Raw genomic sequence first — 16460 nt, forward strand, 5'->3', positions numbered from 1 at the left:
GGTCTCACTTAGTTGCTTAGGGCCTCACTAAGTTGCTGAGGCTGGTCTTGAACATGCAATCCTCTTGTCTCAGTCTCCTGAGCTGCTGGGATTACAGGCATGTGCCACGGCACTCAACCCAGTCCTTTTAGATAATACACTTTAAGAACTCTGAATCTGTTTTTGGAGTACTGTTGTTTTGTTATTGTCAGTGGTGGTAGTAGTATGTGCGTATATGTGATTTGCCTGGAATTAAACTGAAAAATCTATCTTTTCCACAGTGTGCTGCTGCTGATGTCTCTGCCCAATTTTTTTTTTAAAGAGAGAGTGAGGGGGGGGAGAGAGAGAGAGAGAGAGAGAGAGAGAGAGAGAGAGAGAGAGAGAGAGAGAATTTTAATATTTATTTTTTAGTTATCGGCGGACACAACATCTTTGTTTGTATGTGGTGCTGAGGATCGAACCCGGGCCGCACGCATGCCAAGCGAGCGCGCTACCGCTTGAGCCACATCCCCAGCCCCCTCTGCCCAATTTTTTTTAATTATTTTTTTTTTTAGTTGTAGTTGGACACAATACCTTTATTTATTTAATGTGATGCTGAACATCAAACCCAGTGCCTTGCATGTGCTGGGCAAGTGCTCTACCTCTGAGCCGTAACTCTAGCCCCTCTGCCCAGTTCTTTTGTTCCTATTTTAAATTTTCCCTCGGGGTCACCCTGCAGAGGGTAGTGGTAAGCCAATAATTTGGATAGATGCATTGTGTTCAAAAACCTCAAGTTCATAGGCACTCACCTCTGCCAATCGGCCTGTTTTTGTAGTACTGGGGATTAAAGCCAGGGATGCTCTACCACTAACCTACATCGCCAGCTCTTTTTAAGTTTTGAAATAGGGTCACCCAAAGTTGCCTAGGTTGGCCTTGAACTCGCAATTCTTCTGCCTCAGCATCCTGAGTAGCTGGGATTACTGGTGTGAACCACGGTGCCCGGTTCATAGACCTCTTTAACTGGGATAGCCAAAAGTTTCTTGGTGTGATTTTTAATTGACATGTTACTGTGCCAAAAAAAATCATTTTTTTTTTTTGCACCAGAAATTGAACCCAGGGATATTAACCACTAAGCCACACCCCGAACCCTTTTTATTTTGAGACAGGATCTCACTAAATTGTTTATGGCCTTGCTAAGTTGCCAAGCCTGGCTTTGACCTTGTGATCCTCCTGCCTCGGCCTCCCAAGCTGCTGGAATTACAGGTGTGTACCACTATGCCTGACTTTTTTCTTTCTTTCTTTCTTTTGCTCATTACTGTTTTTAAGATCTCTCCATGCTTCCTTTTGCCAATATTTTTATCTACTGAGTAGCATCTATACTATGATGTATTTAACCTCTCTACTTCTCTAATGAAAATTACCTAACACAGTTCTAATATAAATGGTGCTGTGATAAATATTCTTATTTGTGACCCCCTTATAAATCTAGACACAAGTTTCCCTGAAATATTCATCAAGAATTAAGACTGCTGGATCATTGAGTATGTGCTTATTTAATTTCTCAAAGTAATTAAATAATAAAACCAGAAATAGCTGTATTAATCCATACTCCCTATAAGAGTACAAAAGAGATCCATCTCTTCACATTGTTATTAATATTTGGCATTACCAGACTAATTTTTGCCTAATTGCTGGGTATCTTGTTGTTTCTAAAATCTGCATTTGTCATTGAGTTGAGAGGTCTGTAATCCCAGCAACTTGGGAGGCTGAGGCAGGAGGACTGCAAAGTTCAAAGCCAGCCATGGCAATTTAGCAAAACCCTCAGCAACTTAAGAGCAACCCTGTCTCAAAATAAAAAATATAAAGGGCTGGAGATGTTCCCTAGTCGTAGAGCACCCCTGGGTTCAATCCCCAGTACTTGTCCCCCAACTAGTCTCTCTCTAGTTCAAAATCACAAATATAACAAGTTCTTGTATTAGCATTTTAAGTTCACCTTTGACCTTAGGCTTTCAACTTTTCCAGCACAACATACATTGGAAATCCAATGCCATTTTTTTCTTTTGGTTTTCCCCAAATCATCTCTTAAGCAGTCAATTCATCTTTTCCCCGCTGATCTGCTGAATCACCACCCTGTCAAATGCCAACACAACTATAAATGTATTTTCTCTGTAATTTTATTTTCTTTAACTTTTTGCATTGCATCTATAAATTTATTTATTTATTTTTGTTACTGGGGATTGAACTCAGGGGCACTCAATCACTGAGCCACATCCCCAGCCCTAGTTGTATTTTATTTAGAGACAGGTTCTCGCTGAGTTGCCTAGTGCCTCACTTTTGCTGAGGCTGGCTTTGAACTCTCCATCCTCCTGCCTTAGCCTCCCGCTGGGATTACAGGCATGCACAACTGCGTCTGACTATAAATTTATTAGTAATATGTAGATATTTAAAGGGTCAATTAATTCTACAAGCCATATGAAAAATATCAGCTTCCCATCCTCAACATAAATATTCTCCATAAATGTTTATTCCCCAGAGGCAACTATTTCAAACTTTTTAAAAGTTTCCTTTAATACTTACCACTGTATCTCCAAATAATATGCTCATAGTGTTACATGTTATTTTTGTTTTAGATACTACTTATCAACTTTACACTATTTAGATATTCTGTACTTTCCCCACAAAAATATGCATACTTCAATTCCTCTGCCTTCCCAACAAAGACCTATTATACCTTATATTGTAGCAATATTATTTGTTATCATAGTATATATGCTACTTAAAGCTAGGCCAGTGGGGTGCAGTGGCACACCCATGTTATCCTGGCTACTCAGGAAGCTGAAGCAGGATCCCAAGTATGAGGTCAGCCTCAGCAACTCAGTAAGACCCTGCCTTGAAAGAAAAAATAAAATGGGCTGGATTTATAATTCAGTAGTAGGGTATACCTGGATTCCATCCCAGTACTACCATAACCAAAAAAGTGGGCCATATGGTATAATTTAACTAAACTCCTCATTTTGTATTCCTGATACAATTAATAGAGCAATTGTTGTCTTATTGTTAACTTAGTTTTCTAAGCACTTGCCCTTTATTCAAACCCCGAGCTCTTTTGCCCCACAATTGTTAAAATTTTTCAATAATTAAAATATATCGGGCTGGGGTTGTATCTCAGTGGTAAACTGCTTGCCTTGCATGCGTGAGGCACTGGGTTCAATCCTCAGCACCATATAAAAATAAATAAATAAAAAATAAAATAAAGAGATTGTGTCTATCTACAACTAAAAAAAAAATTTTTGTTTTAATCAATTTTTTCCCCCTGTACTGGGGATTGAACCTGGTGGGTGCTTTACCACTGAGCCTTTTTATTTTTTTAATATTTATTTTTTAGTTTTGGGTGGACACAATATCTTTGTTTATGTGGTGCTGAGGATGGAACCCAGTGTCTCACACATGCTAGGCAAGTGCTCTACCTCTGAGCCACAACCCCAGCCCCAGGCCTTTTTATTTTGAGGATCAAATAATTCTATAAGCCACGAGGCTATTTCCCTAGCGTTTTTATTTGGAGATAGGTTGACCTCAAACTTAATGATCATCCTGCCTCAGCTTCCCAAGTAGCTGTGATTATGGGTATGTGCCACTGTGCCCAGCTAGTTTCATCTTTTTGAAGACATCTGGACTCTTCTGACACACTGCAGCCTAGACCGTTTGCTTTATCGAAAGCACAGCCATATCATGGAACCTCCTTTCATCATTATGGAGTTCTTCCCTCTTTTGAGCCAATTTCTGATGAAGAGGGAGATCCCTGATTACAACCACCCCTTCCTTCCTCCAGAAGTTTCCTCATAGGTACATGAGACCCAAATATTGGAGACCTTTCATGTATAGAAGTGTCTAATGCCCTCCCACATTTGATAGTTATAGTATACAATTCTAGATTGAAGTAATTTTCCTTCAGTATTTGTAAGTTTTCTGCTCCCTTTTTTTCTTTGCTTTTTAAATTTTTTTATGTATTTTTTTGAGATGTGGTTTCCCTCTGTGGTCCAGGCTGGCCTTGAACTGCTGAAGCCAAGCCATCCTCCAGCCTCACGGTCTCCCATGGGCTACAGGCACAAGGCAGTGTGGGTGGCTCTTAATTTTTATTTTTAAAGATATTTTACTTATTTGTTGGACACTTCTGTTGACTCATCTCTTCAACATACTGATTTCATTTCTTTTGGATTTATACCCAGTAGTGGGAATTGGTGGCTCTCCACTCTCTCTTTCTCTCTCTCTCACACGCACACACGTTGTAAATGGACACAATACCTTTGTTTATTTATTTATTTTTGATGTGGTACTGGGATTGAACCCAATGCCTCATGCGTGGTAGGCAAGCGCTCTACCACTGAGCCACATTCCCAGCCTTCCAGTCGTATTTTTTGCTTATTTTCTCTCAAACAGTCTGGAACTCCTAAATGCAGTGATCCTCCTGCCTCAGCCTCCCAAGAACCTAGCTCCACTGTATTTTTTTTTAATATTTTTATGCCTTTTATTTATTTTTATGTGGTGCTGAGGATCAAACCCAGTGCCTCACATGGTGAGACAAGTGCTCTACTACTGAGCCACAACCCCAGCCCGTCTCTTAATTCATTTTGCTATTAAAATTTATGTTCTGATTCCTAATCCTTTGTGAGCTCTCCCCCTCCCCCCCCCAATTTAAAATTTCTCCTTGTCTCTATAGTGTTCTAAAATCTCACATGATGTGCCTTGGAGTAGGTTTATCTTTATCCTTCATGTCTAGCATATAGTGGGTCCTTTCAGATTATAAAGTAATATCCGGGGGCTGGGTTGTGGCTCATTGGAGGGAGCTTGCCTAGCCCATGCGAGGCACTGGGTTCCATCCTCAGCACCACATAAAAATAAATAAATAAAATAAAGTTTTTTTTTGTTTGTTTTTTTAAAGTATCCTTCTGTCTTGGGATATTTTCTTATTTCATTGATAATTTACATATTTTTTTAATTTCACCTACTTTTTTGGATATTTCCTCAACTTTGTCTTCAAAATAATTTATTTTTCCATTTCTGCTACCATATTTTTAAGTCTCTGAGGCTCTTTTGCTCTTTTCTTTTCTAGCATCCTTTTGTAATTTTTTATTACTTCCCCTCCACCCCCCAGCATTGAGGATTAAACCCAGGGTCTTGAACATGCTAGGTAAACCCTTATATCACTGAGCTATACTCCCAGCTCATTTAAATTTTTTTTTTTTTTTTTAAAGCTCTTCTTCCCCACCATCATGTGAAGGTATATATATATATATATATATATATTTTTTTTTTAAGAAACATGTCTCTTTTTATTTTTGTTTAAGAGAGAGAGAGAGAGAGAGATTTTTTTTTTTAATATTTATTTTTTAGTTCTCGGCGGACACAGCATCTTTGTTTGTATGTGGTGCTGAGGATCGAACCCGGGCCGCACGCATGCCAGGCGAGCGCGCTACCACTTGAGCCATATCCCCAGCCCCAGCTCATTTAATTTTGAGACAGTCTCACAAAGTTTTCCAGGCTAGCCTCAAACTTGGAATCCTTCTGCTTTGGCCTCGCCAGTAGCTGGAATTTCAGTTATATACCACCACCCTAGGAAGTTTTAAGGACACAATATATTATTTCATATTTCTAAAGATGATACTGGTTAAGTTTTCCTCTGCCTAGTCTGTTTCTTCCAAGTTGCTTCTTTTGTATGAGTCTCCATTACTCATGTTAGAGGCTTTCTTCATTTATGGTGATCTTTGGCGTCATTTGTATTTATGGTGAAATTCTAAAGAAATGACTGGAAAAACCAATGTATTCTTATAAACTTCAGCAGTTAAGTGAATTTATTTAAAGTAGATGAGTATAAGAGAATACAAAGACCTAGCACAGAATAGAAAGATCTAGTATACTTTAAAAACATTTTTTTTTATATTATAGATGGGCAGCAAGTCTTATTCTTTTATGTGGTGCTGAGGATTGAACCCAGTGCCTCACATATGCTAGGCAAGTGCTCTGCCTCTGAGCGAGAGCCGCAGCCCACAGGTGTGTATATTTATAAATACTTATCTAACCATTAATATACTATTTCCAAATGGGAAAAAATAAAGTTTTTCTCCCAATTCAGACCATACACCAAGATAAATTCCAGGTAGATTTCAAAAACCTGAAAAGAAAAAAACTATAATAAAACTTTTACCAGATAAATAGGAAAATATCCTTTTAACTTTGGGTTAGGAGAGATTTCTGAAAGTTATAAAGAATGCTAATCAGGGCTGGGGTTGTGGCTCAGCAGTAAAGTGCTCGCCTAGCATGTGCGAGGCCCTGGGTTTGATCCTTAGCACCACATATAATAAAATAAAGATATTATGTCCAACTACAACTAAGAAATAAATATTTTTAAAAAATGCTAATCATAAAAGGAAAACATAAATTTGGCTATAACAAATCAACAGCTTCTGTCAACCAAAAGATATTTTAATAAAAAGACAAATTTCAGGGCTGGGGTTGTGGGTCAGTGGTAGAGCGCTTACCTAGTGAGGCCCTGGGTTCCATCCTCAGCACCACATAAAAACAAATACATAAAATAAAGGTGTCCAACTGAAAAAAACAAGAAAAGAAAAAAAAAAGAAATTTCATTATTATCAATTCCTGTCCTTGATACTTATACTTATGCCTTTTTATAAAAATCCCTTTGTCATCATTTTTGTGTGGTTTAGAGAGAAAACAGAGGGAAGTAAATGTGTAAAACCTGCCATTCCTAACTATAGTACTAAAAAAAAGTTTTCAATGAGAAAAAGATCTAGTAATGTTTGTATAAGTTATACTTTTCTAACATACATAAAAATAAAAACATAGCCAGTAAAGAAATATTCACCTATATACTTCTTCATATTATCTTGTGAATTATCCAGTCAGTGGTCCTGCACTTAGGAAAAACAGTCATCCCCTACTTCATACCAGGGTTTGGGGGGAAATCTGCTGTATTGATGTATTTTTGTTGTTGTTGTTTTTGTGGTGATGGTACTGGGTATCGAACCCAAGACCTCACATGTGCTAGGCAAGTGCTTTCCCCCTGAGCATAATCCCCAGTCCTTTATATTTTGTTTTGAGACAGCTCTCACTAAGTTGCCTAAGCTGGCCTCAAATTGTGATCCTCTTGCCTCAGCCTCCCAAATGGCTGGGATTAGACATGCCACTGTGCCCAACTTGATGTATCCTTTCTTAGAAATGTTATTGGCATTATCTGCAGTTATCTGCTCAAAAAGAAATCAGTTTCCAATGGTGTCTGACTCTACATTAAATCAGGTTTTGGAAGTAGAACAAAAACTTTAAAAATAAGAAGGGGGGCTATGCTGTGGCTCAGTGGCAGAGTGCTTGCCTAGCACATGTGAGGCACTGGGTTCCATCCTCAGCACCCCAAAAAAACAAATAAGCAAAATAAAGGTATTGGGCCCATCTACCCCCCCACCCACACACACGTGTGTGTGTGTGTGTGTGTGTGTGTGTGTTTGGTACCATGGTTTGAACTCAGGGGCAGCACTCAACCACTGAGCCACATCCCCAGCCCTATTTTTGTTTTTTTATTTAGAGACAGGGTCTCACTGAGTTGTTTAGTGCCTCACCATTGCTGAGGCTGCCTTTGAACTCGCAATCCTCCTGTCTCAGCCTCCTGAGCCACTGGGATTACAGGCAAGCCCCACTGTAGCTGGCTAAAAATATTTTTTAAAAAATAAAAATAAGGAGAAAACTAAGCCAAAATATTGAGCGCTGCATGATTCTGGAAAGTAGAACAGTGTTAACAAAAGAAAGACCAAGACCTTTAGCATAAATAAAGGTTTTATTGGTCAGTCTAGGTAAGTGGAAGACTGACACACCCCCAAATCACTGTTCCACATACCCAAGCCCCTGAGGTGGCAGAAGAAGCTAAGCTTAATGATGGTGGGCAAAGGGTGAGAAGTGGAAAGGACCTGAAAGCCCCTAAGATTAACAAGGCTACCGGGACCGAAACCAACGTCCTAGAAATAAATCCAGAATGGAAAAAGCATCATCCAGGGCCGGAGGTCTTGGTGATTCTGGATCTAAGGAAGAAAGTCATAAACAGATTGACTAAATGACAAGAATGGTCAGAGGCAAAGGAGAGAAATAAATATTAAAAGGTACAAGAGCAAGAGTTTCCTTTCCCCAAGGAGTTGAGATGGGCCCTTTTGACTCATACTCTTAACTTACCACATCTAGGACTGCTCTCCGGTTCTTGACGGGTCACTGTGGTCTCCCTCCGGCCCTCACTGTCCACCACAGTCCTGCGCTCCTCCACTATCTACAAGCAGAAGCCACCACCATATGCTAACATCACTAAAGGTGAGGTCAGTGGTTTCTTTATTCAAGGCCTCTTTCTGGGGTATTCCCGGCCAGTTTCCTTTACTCTTCTCTCCCAACTCACCCCGTCTGGCTTAGTGATCTTGGTCACAGAGATGCTCTTGAAATAGGATTTGGGCTGGGGCTGGAGAACTGGGCCGAGACCTTCCTGGGAAACCTGGGAATCAAGATCTGAAAAAGCAAAGAGATAAAGAACCAAAAGAGACAGTTCAAGTAAAAAAGGGGACAAGTACAACAGGAAAAAACTTCAGAGAGGGAGAGGGGACAGAATTTCAGAATAACAGAGGGATGATAAATGTCCCCTCCCCTCCACACTCACCATTGTCTTCTCTGGCTCTAGGATGGGGAGTCACTGGCCACATATCATCAAACTGTAGAAGAAGCCATAGTAGGTGAAAAGTCACCCTCGACACTTGAAGGATCACAGACTCCAAACCATTAAAGTTCCCCAACCCCCCTTTCCTTAAGAGATACGATTCCATTCAGCATAGCTTTATTTACTTATGCCTACCTGGCTGTTTTCCCTATCCTTCTACCAAAAAGTCTTCCTAAAATGAGATTTCCCTGTATTCCTCCAACAATCTTGCTTTAGCCAAGAATCACTGGATTTTTTTTTTTTTTTTTTTTAATAAAAAGCAGAACTCCAGGCTGGGCTCAGTGATAGAGCACTTGCCTAGCATGTGTAAGGTACTGGGTTCAATTCTCAGCATGGCATGTAAATAAATAACATTAAAAATTAACATTAACAACTAAAAAAAAAAAAAAAACCTTCAAAGGTCTGGGGACTGTCCTAGCTCAGTGGTAGAGAGTTTGCCTAGCACATGTGAGGCACTGGGTTTGATCCTCAGAACCACATAAAAAAAATAAAGTTATTGTGTCCTCTTCCAACTTAAAAAAAAAAAACCCTACAAAAAACTTATTATAGAAAACAGGGCTGGGAGATGGACTCAGTACTAGAGCATTTGCCTAGCGCAAGGCAGGCCATGGGGTTGATCCCTAGCACCACAAAACAAAACCAGACAAATACACTAAGTGAAGGGCGTAGAATTCCAAACCAAGTCTATGAGGTGCCAACAAGGATTCTAGTCATTGCACTTTATTACTGGTCTCTCAGACTCTCAGTTCAGGCTTGGATGGGGTACTCACCCTATGAAAAGGTCTCTGGGACCCCCAGTCTGGTGCTGGTTTGGGGGACTCAGTTCTTGCATCACTCTCCAAGACCCCACCAAAGATCCTGGGTTGGTGACTATCTGGGTACTTAAGCATTGAGTCCCGAAGGGTCTGTCCCTCCTGCAGTCTCTCACCAGGTGCTTCCGACTGAGGCCCTGGAAGCTCTGTAGAAAGGTGGCAGGTGGATACTGGGGTAGGAAAGGACTTAGTCCCTTAAATCTCTCGGAAATCATGTCTTCTCACACTTTCCGTCCCCTAACTACTCCCTGCATAGGCTGCTTATTTCACCCACCAATCCACTAGAAACCCCTGGGTTCTCCCTCAGGGAAATCCACCCACCAGGCGGGCGGGAAGGCAAGGTCCAGGCCCCCATCTCGCTGAAGATACTATTGAAGTCCCGTACTAGGTCATCGAAGCCGAAGTTATCCTGGAAACGCATCCCTTCTTCTGGGCTGAAGCTGAAGCTGAAGCCAAATTCCTCTGGGGGCTGGGAACCATCAAACCTCCGGTTCCCACGGCCCCATGGGGCTCCTTCCTCTTCCTCTTCCTCATCGTCCTCATCTTCGTCTCGAGTCATCCCTCCAAAAAAGGGATCTCTGTGGCTGAGGGTGGGGGCAAACAAGCCACCAAGAGTTCAGCACAACTGAAGCCATAACCCATCTCAAGGGTGTCAACATGGACAGCAGGGACGGTCAACACCAAATAGCTGACAGGTGTTTCTGCTTTCTGCCTTTGTTCTGTTTCGTTTCTACCAAAGTCGATCCTCACCTCGCAGCTGCTCCCCAGCGCCTGGCCCTGGTTCCTCTTCGGCGTCCCCCAGTGCCTCCCGCCGGACCCTGCCCACGGCCCTCCTCCCCGGCCCGCCCCATTGTCCGCCCCTCCCGCCGCCCGGTTCTTGTTGCATCACCCCAGGCAGGAGAGGTGAAGGCTGCTCTTCCTCCTCCTCAGGACGGGCTTGGTCACTGTCGGAGAGGGCCCCACCGAGGCTTCTGTCCTCTCCGCAGGAGTTGGAGGAGAAGGGAAGTATTTCCCAAAACAGGGCGAAGCTCCTCCCAGAAGCCCCCCGCCCTCTTTACCCAGACCAGACCTACTCTCACCTCCGAGGTCCAGAAAAGCCGAAAAAGCCCCGGAAGACGTCAAAGAGGCTCATTCCCGAACTGGGACTCGAACCTTGGGACCTCTCGCGCGGCCCATTCGCCCCAGAGGGAAGCCTGTACTACGCTGCCGAAAATTGAGCGCGGCGTTAAGACCACGCTGCCGGAAAGCAAGCCTCAGATGCGCCACACTGTCGTAAGACGGCTGTAGGCCCCGAGGACCGAGAGGCGCAGCAGGCGGTGCGCTTTAGAAGGGCTTTATTTTTACCCACCGCCCCCGGCCCCTCTGTTTCCTGCGAGGCGCGTATGCTTGCCAAATTTTGGCTTTCCAGTGATCACCTCCCTTCCTAGGTCCACTCTTTCCTGCCGACCGAAGGCGTTTCGAGGAGTTGACGCGATGGTCTCCGACAGCCGCCAGAGGGCAGCCCCGCCGCACAAATGGAGCGACCTGAGGCCCTCAAGCCGCCGCACCAAGGGCACAGGCGCAGAAACCACCTCGCATTCTAAACTGATCTGGGGGACGTCTATTAGAGGAATGGACAGTATTTTACTAGCTCCTTCAAGTATCGAAATCCTCAGAGCTGATAATGACATGGGGACGCTTGGAATTCATCTCTTCAGCTCTCGAGTTTATCATATTCACAAAGGATTATTTTTTTCTGAACAGGCTGTGCAGCCAGCAAGGCCAAAGGATTTGTAGGGCCACCAGGGAAGGGAAGCTTTTCAGGTGTCCTGTAAAGCAACAAATTGGGGGCTATCAGAATGCCTTTTGCAGGGCGCAATAGAGCACGCCTCTATTCCGGTGACTCGGGAGGCTGAGGCAGGAGGACGGCTAATTCGAGGCCAGCCCTTAGTAACGTTGAGACGTTGTCTTAAAATATAGCTGGGGGTGTAGCTCAGCGGCAAAGCGTCCCTAGCTCCAATCCCCAGTACCAAAACAAAGTTAAAAAGGGATGGAGATGTGGCTCCGTGTAGAGCGCCCCTAGAGTTAGTTCCCCAATTCCGTTAGAGGTCACAAATCCCCCTTTCAGCTTGGAGCTGCGGGCCTACATCCTAGTCCCTAGTCAGGGGGCTGAGGCAGGATGGTGGCTTCAGGTCAGCCTAAAACAGGCAGACCCCAGCTCTGTCATGTACTCAGAGCCTCTTCCTTCCTGCACCTTACGCCCACCTTAGGTCTTGCTCTGGAGTACTCTTCCTGAGACTGGGTATAACAGCCTCGTGGAGCATTCAAGAACAAGAAAGGCTGGGCATGTGGCTCAAGTGGTAGCGCACTCACCTGGCATGCACCGGGTGCTGGGTTCGATCCTCAGCACCACATACAAATAAAATAAGATATTGTGGCCACCTAAAAATAAATTAAAAAAAAAAAAAAAGCAAGAAATACCGCAGTCTAATTCTAGCAGGGAAATGGTTTGCCAGCCAGAAGTGATGTTGCTTCCAACTTCATTTGCGGATCCATCTATGTCATACTTAAGACTTCATAAAGCCATTTCTTTCTTTGAAATTGTCTCAGCTCCTTCTTCATCCTCCCCCCTTTCCATTCAATCTCTATCCTCTCCCTTCACTGTCTGAAATGTGCTGAAGATGTGGCAGTTTCTGGAAGAAATGAAGATTTGTAGTGGCTCTTTCCAGGCTCAGGTTGTGAAATTCTTAGGGGTGAAGGGAATTCCTTCCAGGGCAAGATACTAGCACATTAAGGTCAGAGTAGTTCTTAAAGGGCAAAGATTTCATTTTATTCCACTGCCTTCGAGGCCTGCAAGAGGAGGCCCAGTTGGTACGGTAATACTTATTCACCAAGCTGGTCATCGACGAGACTGAGGGTATCCTAGACGGAGCAAGAATGGGCAGAGGCTGAAGGTAGAGGTTTTCTTTTTATATATACAAGACACATTAATCCATTAAATTTGAGGACACAGTACAAAAAAAAAAAAAAACCCAAAAAAAAAAAAAAAAACCACTTCAACTAATTCATCTGACAATGCTGTTCATATTCATGACGCCATTTTTTTGTTGTTGTTGTTGTTTTTGTTTTCCTAATAATAAAGGAGGAGACTTAGGGCTGTTGGGCTGATATATATTTGGGGGTCCCACCTTCCCACTTCACCCATATACCACCAGGGTGAACAGGAAGAAGTGAAGGAAGGGCAGGGCCCACAGCAAAGTTTCATAATCTTGAATGCAAGGGAGGAGGAGGAAGAGGAAAGGAAGGAAAGAAAAAAAAAAAAAGAAAATACAAATCCTATAATACATACAACAGGGTGGGGATGGTATAGGAATGGGACAGACATGAAGCTGAGGCATGGGGTGGGCCGCTGGGGGTGGGGGGCAGCGGAACCCCCCCACATTCCTTTCTCTCTTTGATGCTGTTTCCATAGTTTCCAGGCTGAGAAGCCCTCTCAGAAGATAGGACCGGGAGAGGAGGGTCAGGGCCTCAGTTGGCCCCCCAGCTGTAGCTGTTGTAGGCAGACTTGTTGGTCTGGGGCTTCTGCGGGATGGAGCTGGTCTGGCTACGTTGCCCGCTGCCCGTCTGCAGGGGAATGGGAGGATGATGGGGAGGAAAAAGGTGTCTAGTTAGTGGGACAAATCTGTACCATGTCCAGGTGGAGATGTGCAAACTGCCTTACTCTCCTGTTCCCCTTGCTCAGATTCTATTGACATTTACTTTTCAACCATAGAAATTTGGTCTCCATAGCTAATACAGCCCCCTCTCTTCCATGCAAGAAAGCATTTTTGACCTTTAAATAGGGGAAAGGTGAAAAGAGGACAAGATACCTTAGAGATAATAACTCAGTTCTACTCATTTTGAATTCTACCTTCTCTCACTACCCCTGACCTGGGTCTGGAAAAAAAAAGGGTACTATGAGAATTATGGTTCTGGGAGATGAGTGACCACAAGGTAATTCCATTTTCATTAAGTCCCATAAATGCCTCAACTTGAAAAGCTGAGAGCAGGGAACCCCTTAATTCTAGGTCTCCAGCCACCTATGATGGAGCTCTCAAGAGGTCTCTTGTACCACCCCGTGGATCTCTCCACCACCACACATCACATCTATGAGCCTGTTTCAGGCAAGAAAGGAGAGACAGTCTGAAGCCTCAGGCTCCAGATTCTGCCCCACCAATCTTTTTCATTCTGGTAACCAAGTGTTTTTCCAGAGTTGGGGAAGGACAGAAAGATCAAGAGGGTATTGAGGAGGGAAGGAGAACAGAGGATAGGGAGGCCAGAGAGCTCAGCAAGGTGTTTTGTGTTTGTGTATCCCGATGTGTGACCGCGCAATCTTTTCAAGTTCCCTGAGGCTTTGGAGGTGAAATGGGGTCTGAAAAGGAGTGGGTTCAAGCATATCATCATTCAGTTTCATTACCTGCTCCTCCTGCTGGCGCTGGCAACAGAGAATCATCTGCAAATATGGTAGCTGAGGCAGAACCAGGATATATGGAAAATAAAGGGACAAACTTTGACAATAGAACTCCACCATTAGAAGGGAAAGCTATAATGTCAGGAAAGGGGAAAGGCTGGGAGAGGTAAAAGGGAAGGTGTGACCCAGGTCTGATGGGATGAGGACAACTGTGCCATGGGAGGAGGTGGAGGAAAAAAAGACACCAAAGGAAATGGGCAAAAAGGGTTTTGATCTTGCCCCTTCTCTGACATTTCTTTTGCCGGCCGCTTGTGTTATGTGCGCTTGTGTCTGTATGTGCTGTGTGCCCCTGGCTGGCGCTGGGGAGGATTGGGTGAAGGTGGTGGTGAGGAAGGGTAAGAAAAGGAAAGGGGAGGCAGTTTAAAGGGACAGGAAGGAAGAGGAAGGGAAAGGAGAGAGGGAGAAGGGCTATTACCTGGCCATCCTGCTGCAGGTGATGGTGAAGGATCTGGGAGTGCGGCTGCTGATGTGGGGTCAGAATGTGCATAAAGGGGGCAGGTGGGTAAGCAGCAGCTGTGGCCGGATTGATGGGCCCCCCACTTCCTAGGGCTGAAGGCAAGTTGAAGGAGGCAGCAGGAGTACCGGAATGAAAACCTTGTTTCTCAAAGGACTGCTGTCCAAGAAGAAAGAAGGAGAAAGAATAAAAGGTATCAGCAAAGGAATCCTGGGAATTTCTGAGCCAAAGCTCCCCCACCCTCAGAAAACAGCATAGTCAGAAGGAACAGAATATCTCGAGTCAGATATAAAAGTCTCAGTCCCAACTCTTGCCCTTTTAACAGCTACCCAATCCTGGGAAAATACCAATCTCTCAGCCTTAGTTGCCTCATACTTGAAACAGGGATGCTACTGACCTCTCTGTTGTAGGGATCAAACAGAAGGATGAATGTGAAATTAACTAGCGTTGTACATAAACAGGAAAATTTGCTAACTATCCTTGGCATCCCTGCCCCTGGGCAAAAAAGCCAGGACAACTGCACAATAACCCACATCACATTATAACAATGTACCACACCTCACCTTCCTATTTCTTTTTTTTTTTTGGTACCAGGGATTGAACTAAGGGGCAATTAACCACTGAGCCACATCCCCAGCCCTTTTCTGTATTTTATTTAGAGACAGGGTCTCACTCAGTTGCTAAGTTGCTGAGGCTGGCTTTGAACTCTCAATCCTTCTACCTCAGGCTCTGAGTCACTGGGATTACAGGCCTTTTAGCACACCTGGCTTCCTATTCATCTTTGTGGTTTCTTCTCAGAGAGCTAAATTCAAACTCCTAGAAAAACTGAAATCTAGAGACCATTTAAAAAAGGTAGGGTGGGGGCTGGGGCTGAATGGAAGAGCACCTGCCTCGCACATGTGAGGCACTGGGTTCGATCCTCAGCCACCACATCTCTGTCTCTCTCTTTTTCTACTTCTGTCCAGAGCCGGGCACCTACCTGGGTTTTGGAGTACACAGATCCAGAGATATCTGGCACGCCCGTGTTGCTGGAGGTGACTGATACGCCTGAGGGAGGAGGAAACAGACAGGAGGTTAGCTCAGCTAGCTGCTGGCCCTGTTCCTGGGGTCAAGTGACGTCTGCAGCCTTGCTAGCTATAGCACTGAAAGGGAATTTTGGTCTGTTTTTCCACCTTCAGGTCAGTCCTGAGATCATAAGAGTTCATGACACACAGGCTCCCTAAGGGTTCGTTTTCCTTTTCCAGATAGATCTGGAGTATAGGTACGAGACTGAGGTGAGCTGTTTTTGGGGTAAGCAAGGGAATATGACCAAACCTCATCAGCCTATATGATTTCAAAACACTTCTGTGCCAAAGCCAAAAAGAATGTAATAAAAATGTAGTGTCCACTTCAAATCAATCTACCCAAACCCTACATGTCCTGCCCCTGAAGATTTAGATAGTCCCTGAAGAGACAACTTTTGGGCTCAGAATCCATACCTTTACTACATACGGTAAGTACTGGAGGAACAGCTCAATTCAGTCCCCAAGAGCATTTTTATTCCTGGAGCCTTGGCTCACCTAGTCCAGTTTCTCCAGTCTTAAGAGTTTTTCAGCTTTTTATTAATTAAAGTGCTGGCATAAAGGTGAGTTTCCATTTACTCACTTCTAGTATAGAGGCAAGGAGGGAAAGTGTGTAGGTAAGAGTGGGCTATTTCCTAAAGCTTATGTGGGATACAGAAACTAAATACATTGGTTGTTTTTTTAGTTGTTTCCATGAAAAGCCCTAACCCACACCACTACTTGCATGTTTCCAGTTGACAAACTTCTTCCTATAACTACTACAGTTTTAAGGAAACCATAGCAGTATAACCACTCATTTTGTTTTCCTCAAGCTGATATATATACTACACTCTTCTTCCTAGGGTTTGGCAATGGATTAACAAGACAGAAAAGGCCATGGGATAAATGCTAGATTAAGCATTTCAAAAGAAATTTTAAAGATTTGAGA

The 16460-nt window shown here is 43.7% G+C and overlaps 2 protein-coding genes and 1 long non-coding RNA gene across 30 annotated transcripts in view; 1 reads left to right on the top strand and 2 right to left on the bottom strand.

Annotated features, from left to right (window-relative positions):
- Positions 1–7782: 7782 nt before the first annotated feature.
- Positions 7783–10822, bottom strand: Hax1 (HCLS1 associated protein X-1). Of its 2 annotated transcripts, none has more exons than XM_015502823.2 (7): positions 10608–10822; positions 9850–10112; positions 9487–9674; positions 8660–8711; positions 8405–8511; positions 8191–8281; positions 7783–8042 (listed from the first exon to the last, which is right to left on the bottom strand). In XM_015502823.2, the coding sequence occupies exons 1-7, from the start codon at positions 10658–10660 to the stop codon at positions 7957–7959; spliced, it is 840 nt and encodes a 279-aa protein (XP_015358309.1). In that variant the 5' UTR covers positions 10661–10822; the 3' UTR covers positions 7783–7956. The 2 variants fall into 2 exon arrangements, with proteins under 2 accessions (XP_015358309.1, XP_015358308.1); XM_015502822.2 differs by lacking the exon at positions 10608–10822 and adding an exon at positions 10279–10327.
- Positions 10720–12891, top strand: LOC107156751. The gene is made up of 2 exons (XR_001505393.2): positions 10720–10844; positions 10956–12891. It is a non-coding gene; the product is annotated as an uncharacterized LOC107156751 (long non-coding RNA).
- Ubap2l (ubiquitin associated protein 2 like) overlaps positions 12298–16460 on the bottom strand; it is a 48663-nt gene continuing 44500 nt past the window's right edge. For 4 of the 27 annotated variants that reach the window (XM_048814770.1, XM_015502826.2, XM_048814777.1 and 1 more), the window contains 4 exons: positions 15451–15518; positions 14433–14630; positions 13964–14014; positions 12572–13131 (listed from right to left, as the gene is read on the bottom strand). In XM_048814770.1, the coding sequence (XP_048670727.1) occupies positions 13036–13131; positions 13964–14014; positions 14433–14630; positions 15451–15518 (413 nt within the window). In that variant the 3' untranslated portion in view covers positions 12572–13035. The other 23 variants (XM_048814784.1, XM_048814785.1, XM_048814786.1 and 20 more) reach the window with 11 other exon arrangements.

Source organism: Marmota marmota, unplaced genomic scaffold (assembly GCF_001458135.2).
Source record: "Marmota marmota marmota unplaced genomic scaffold, marMar, whole genome shotgun sequence".
Lineage (NCBI taxonomy): Eukaryota > Metazoa > Chordata > Mammalia > Rodentia > Sciuridae > Marmota > Marmota marmota.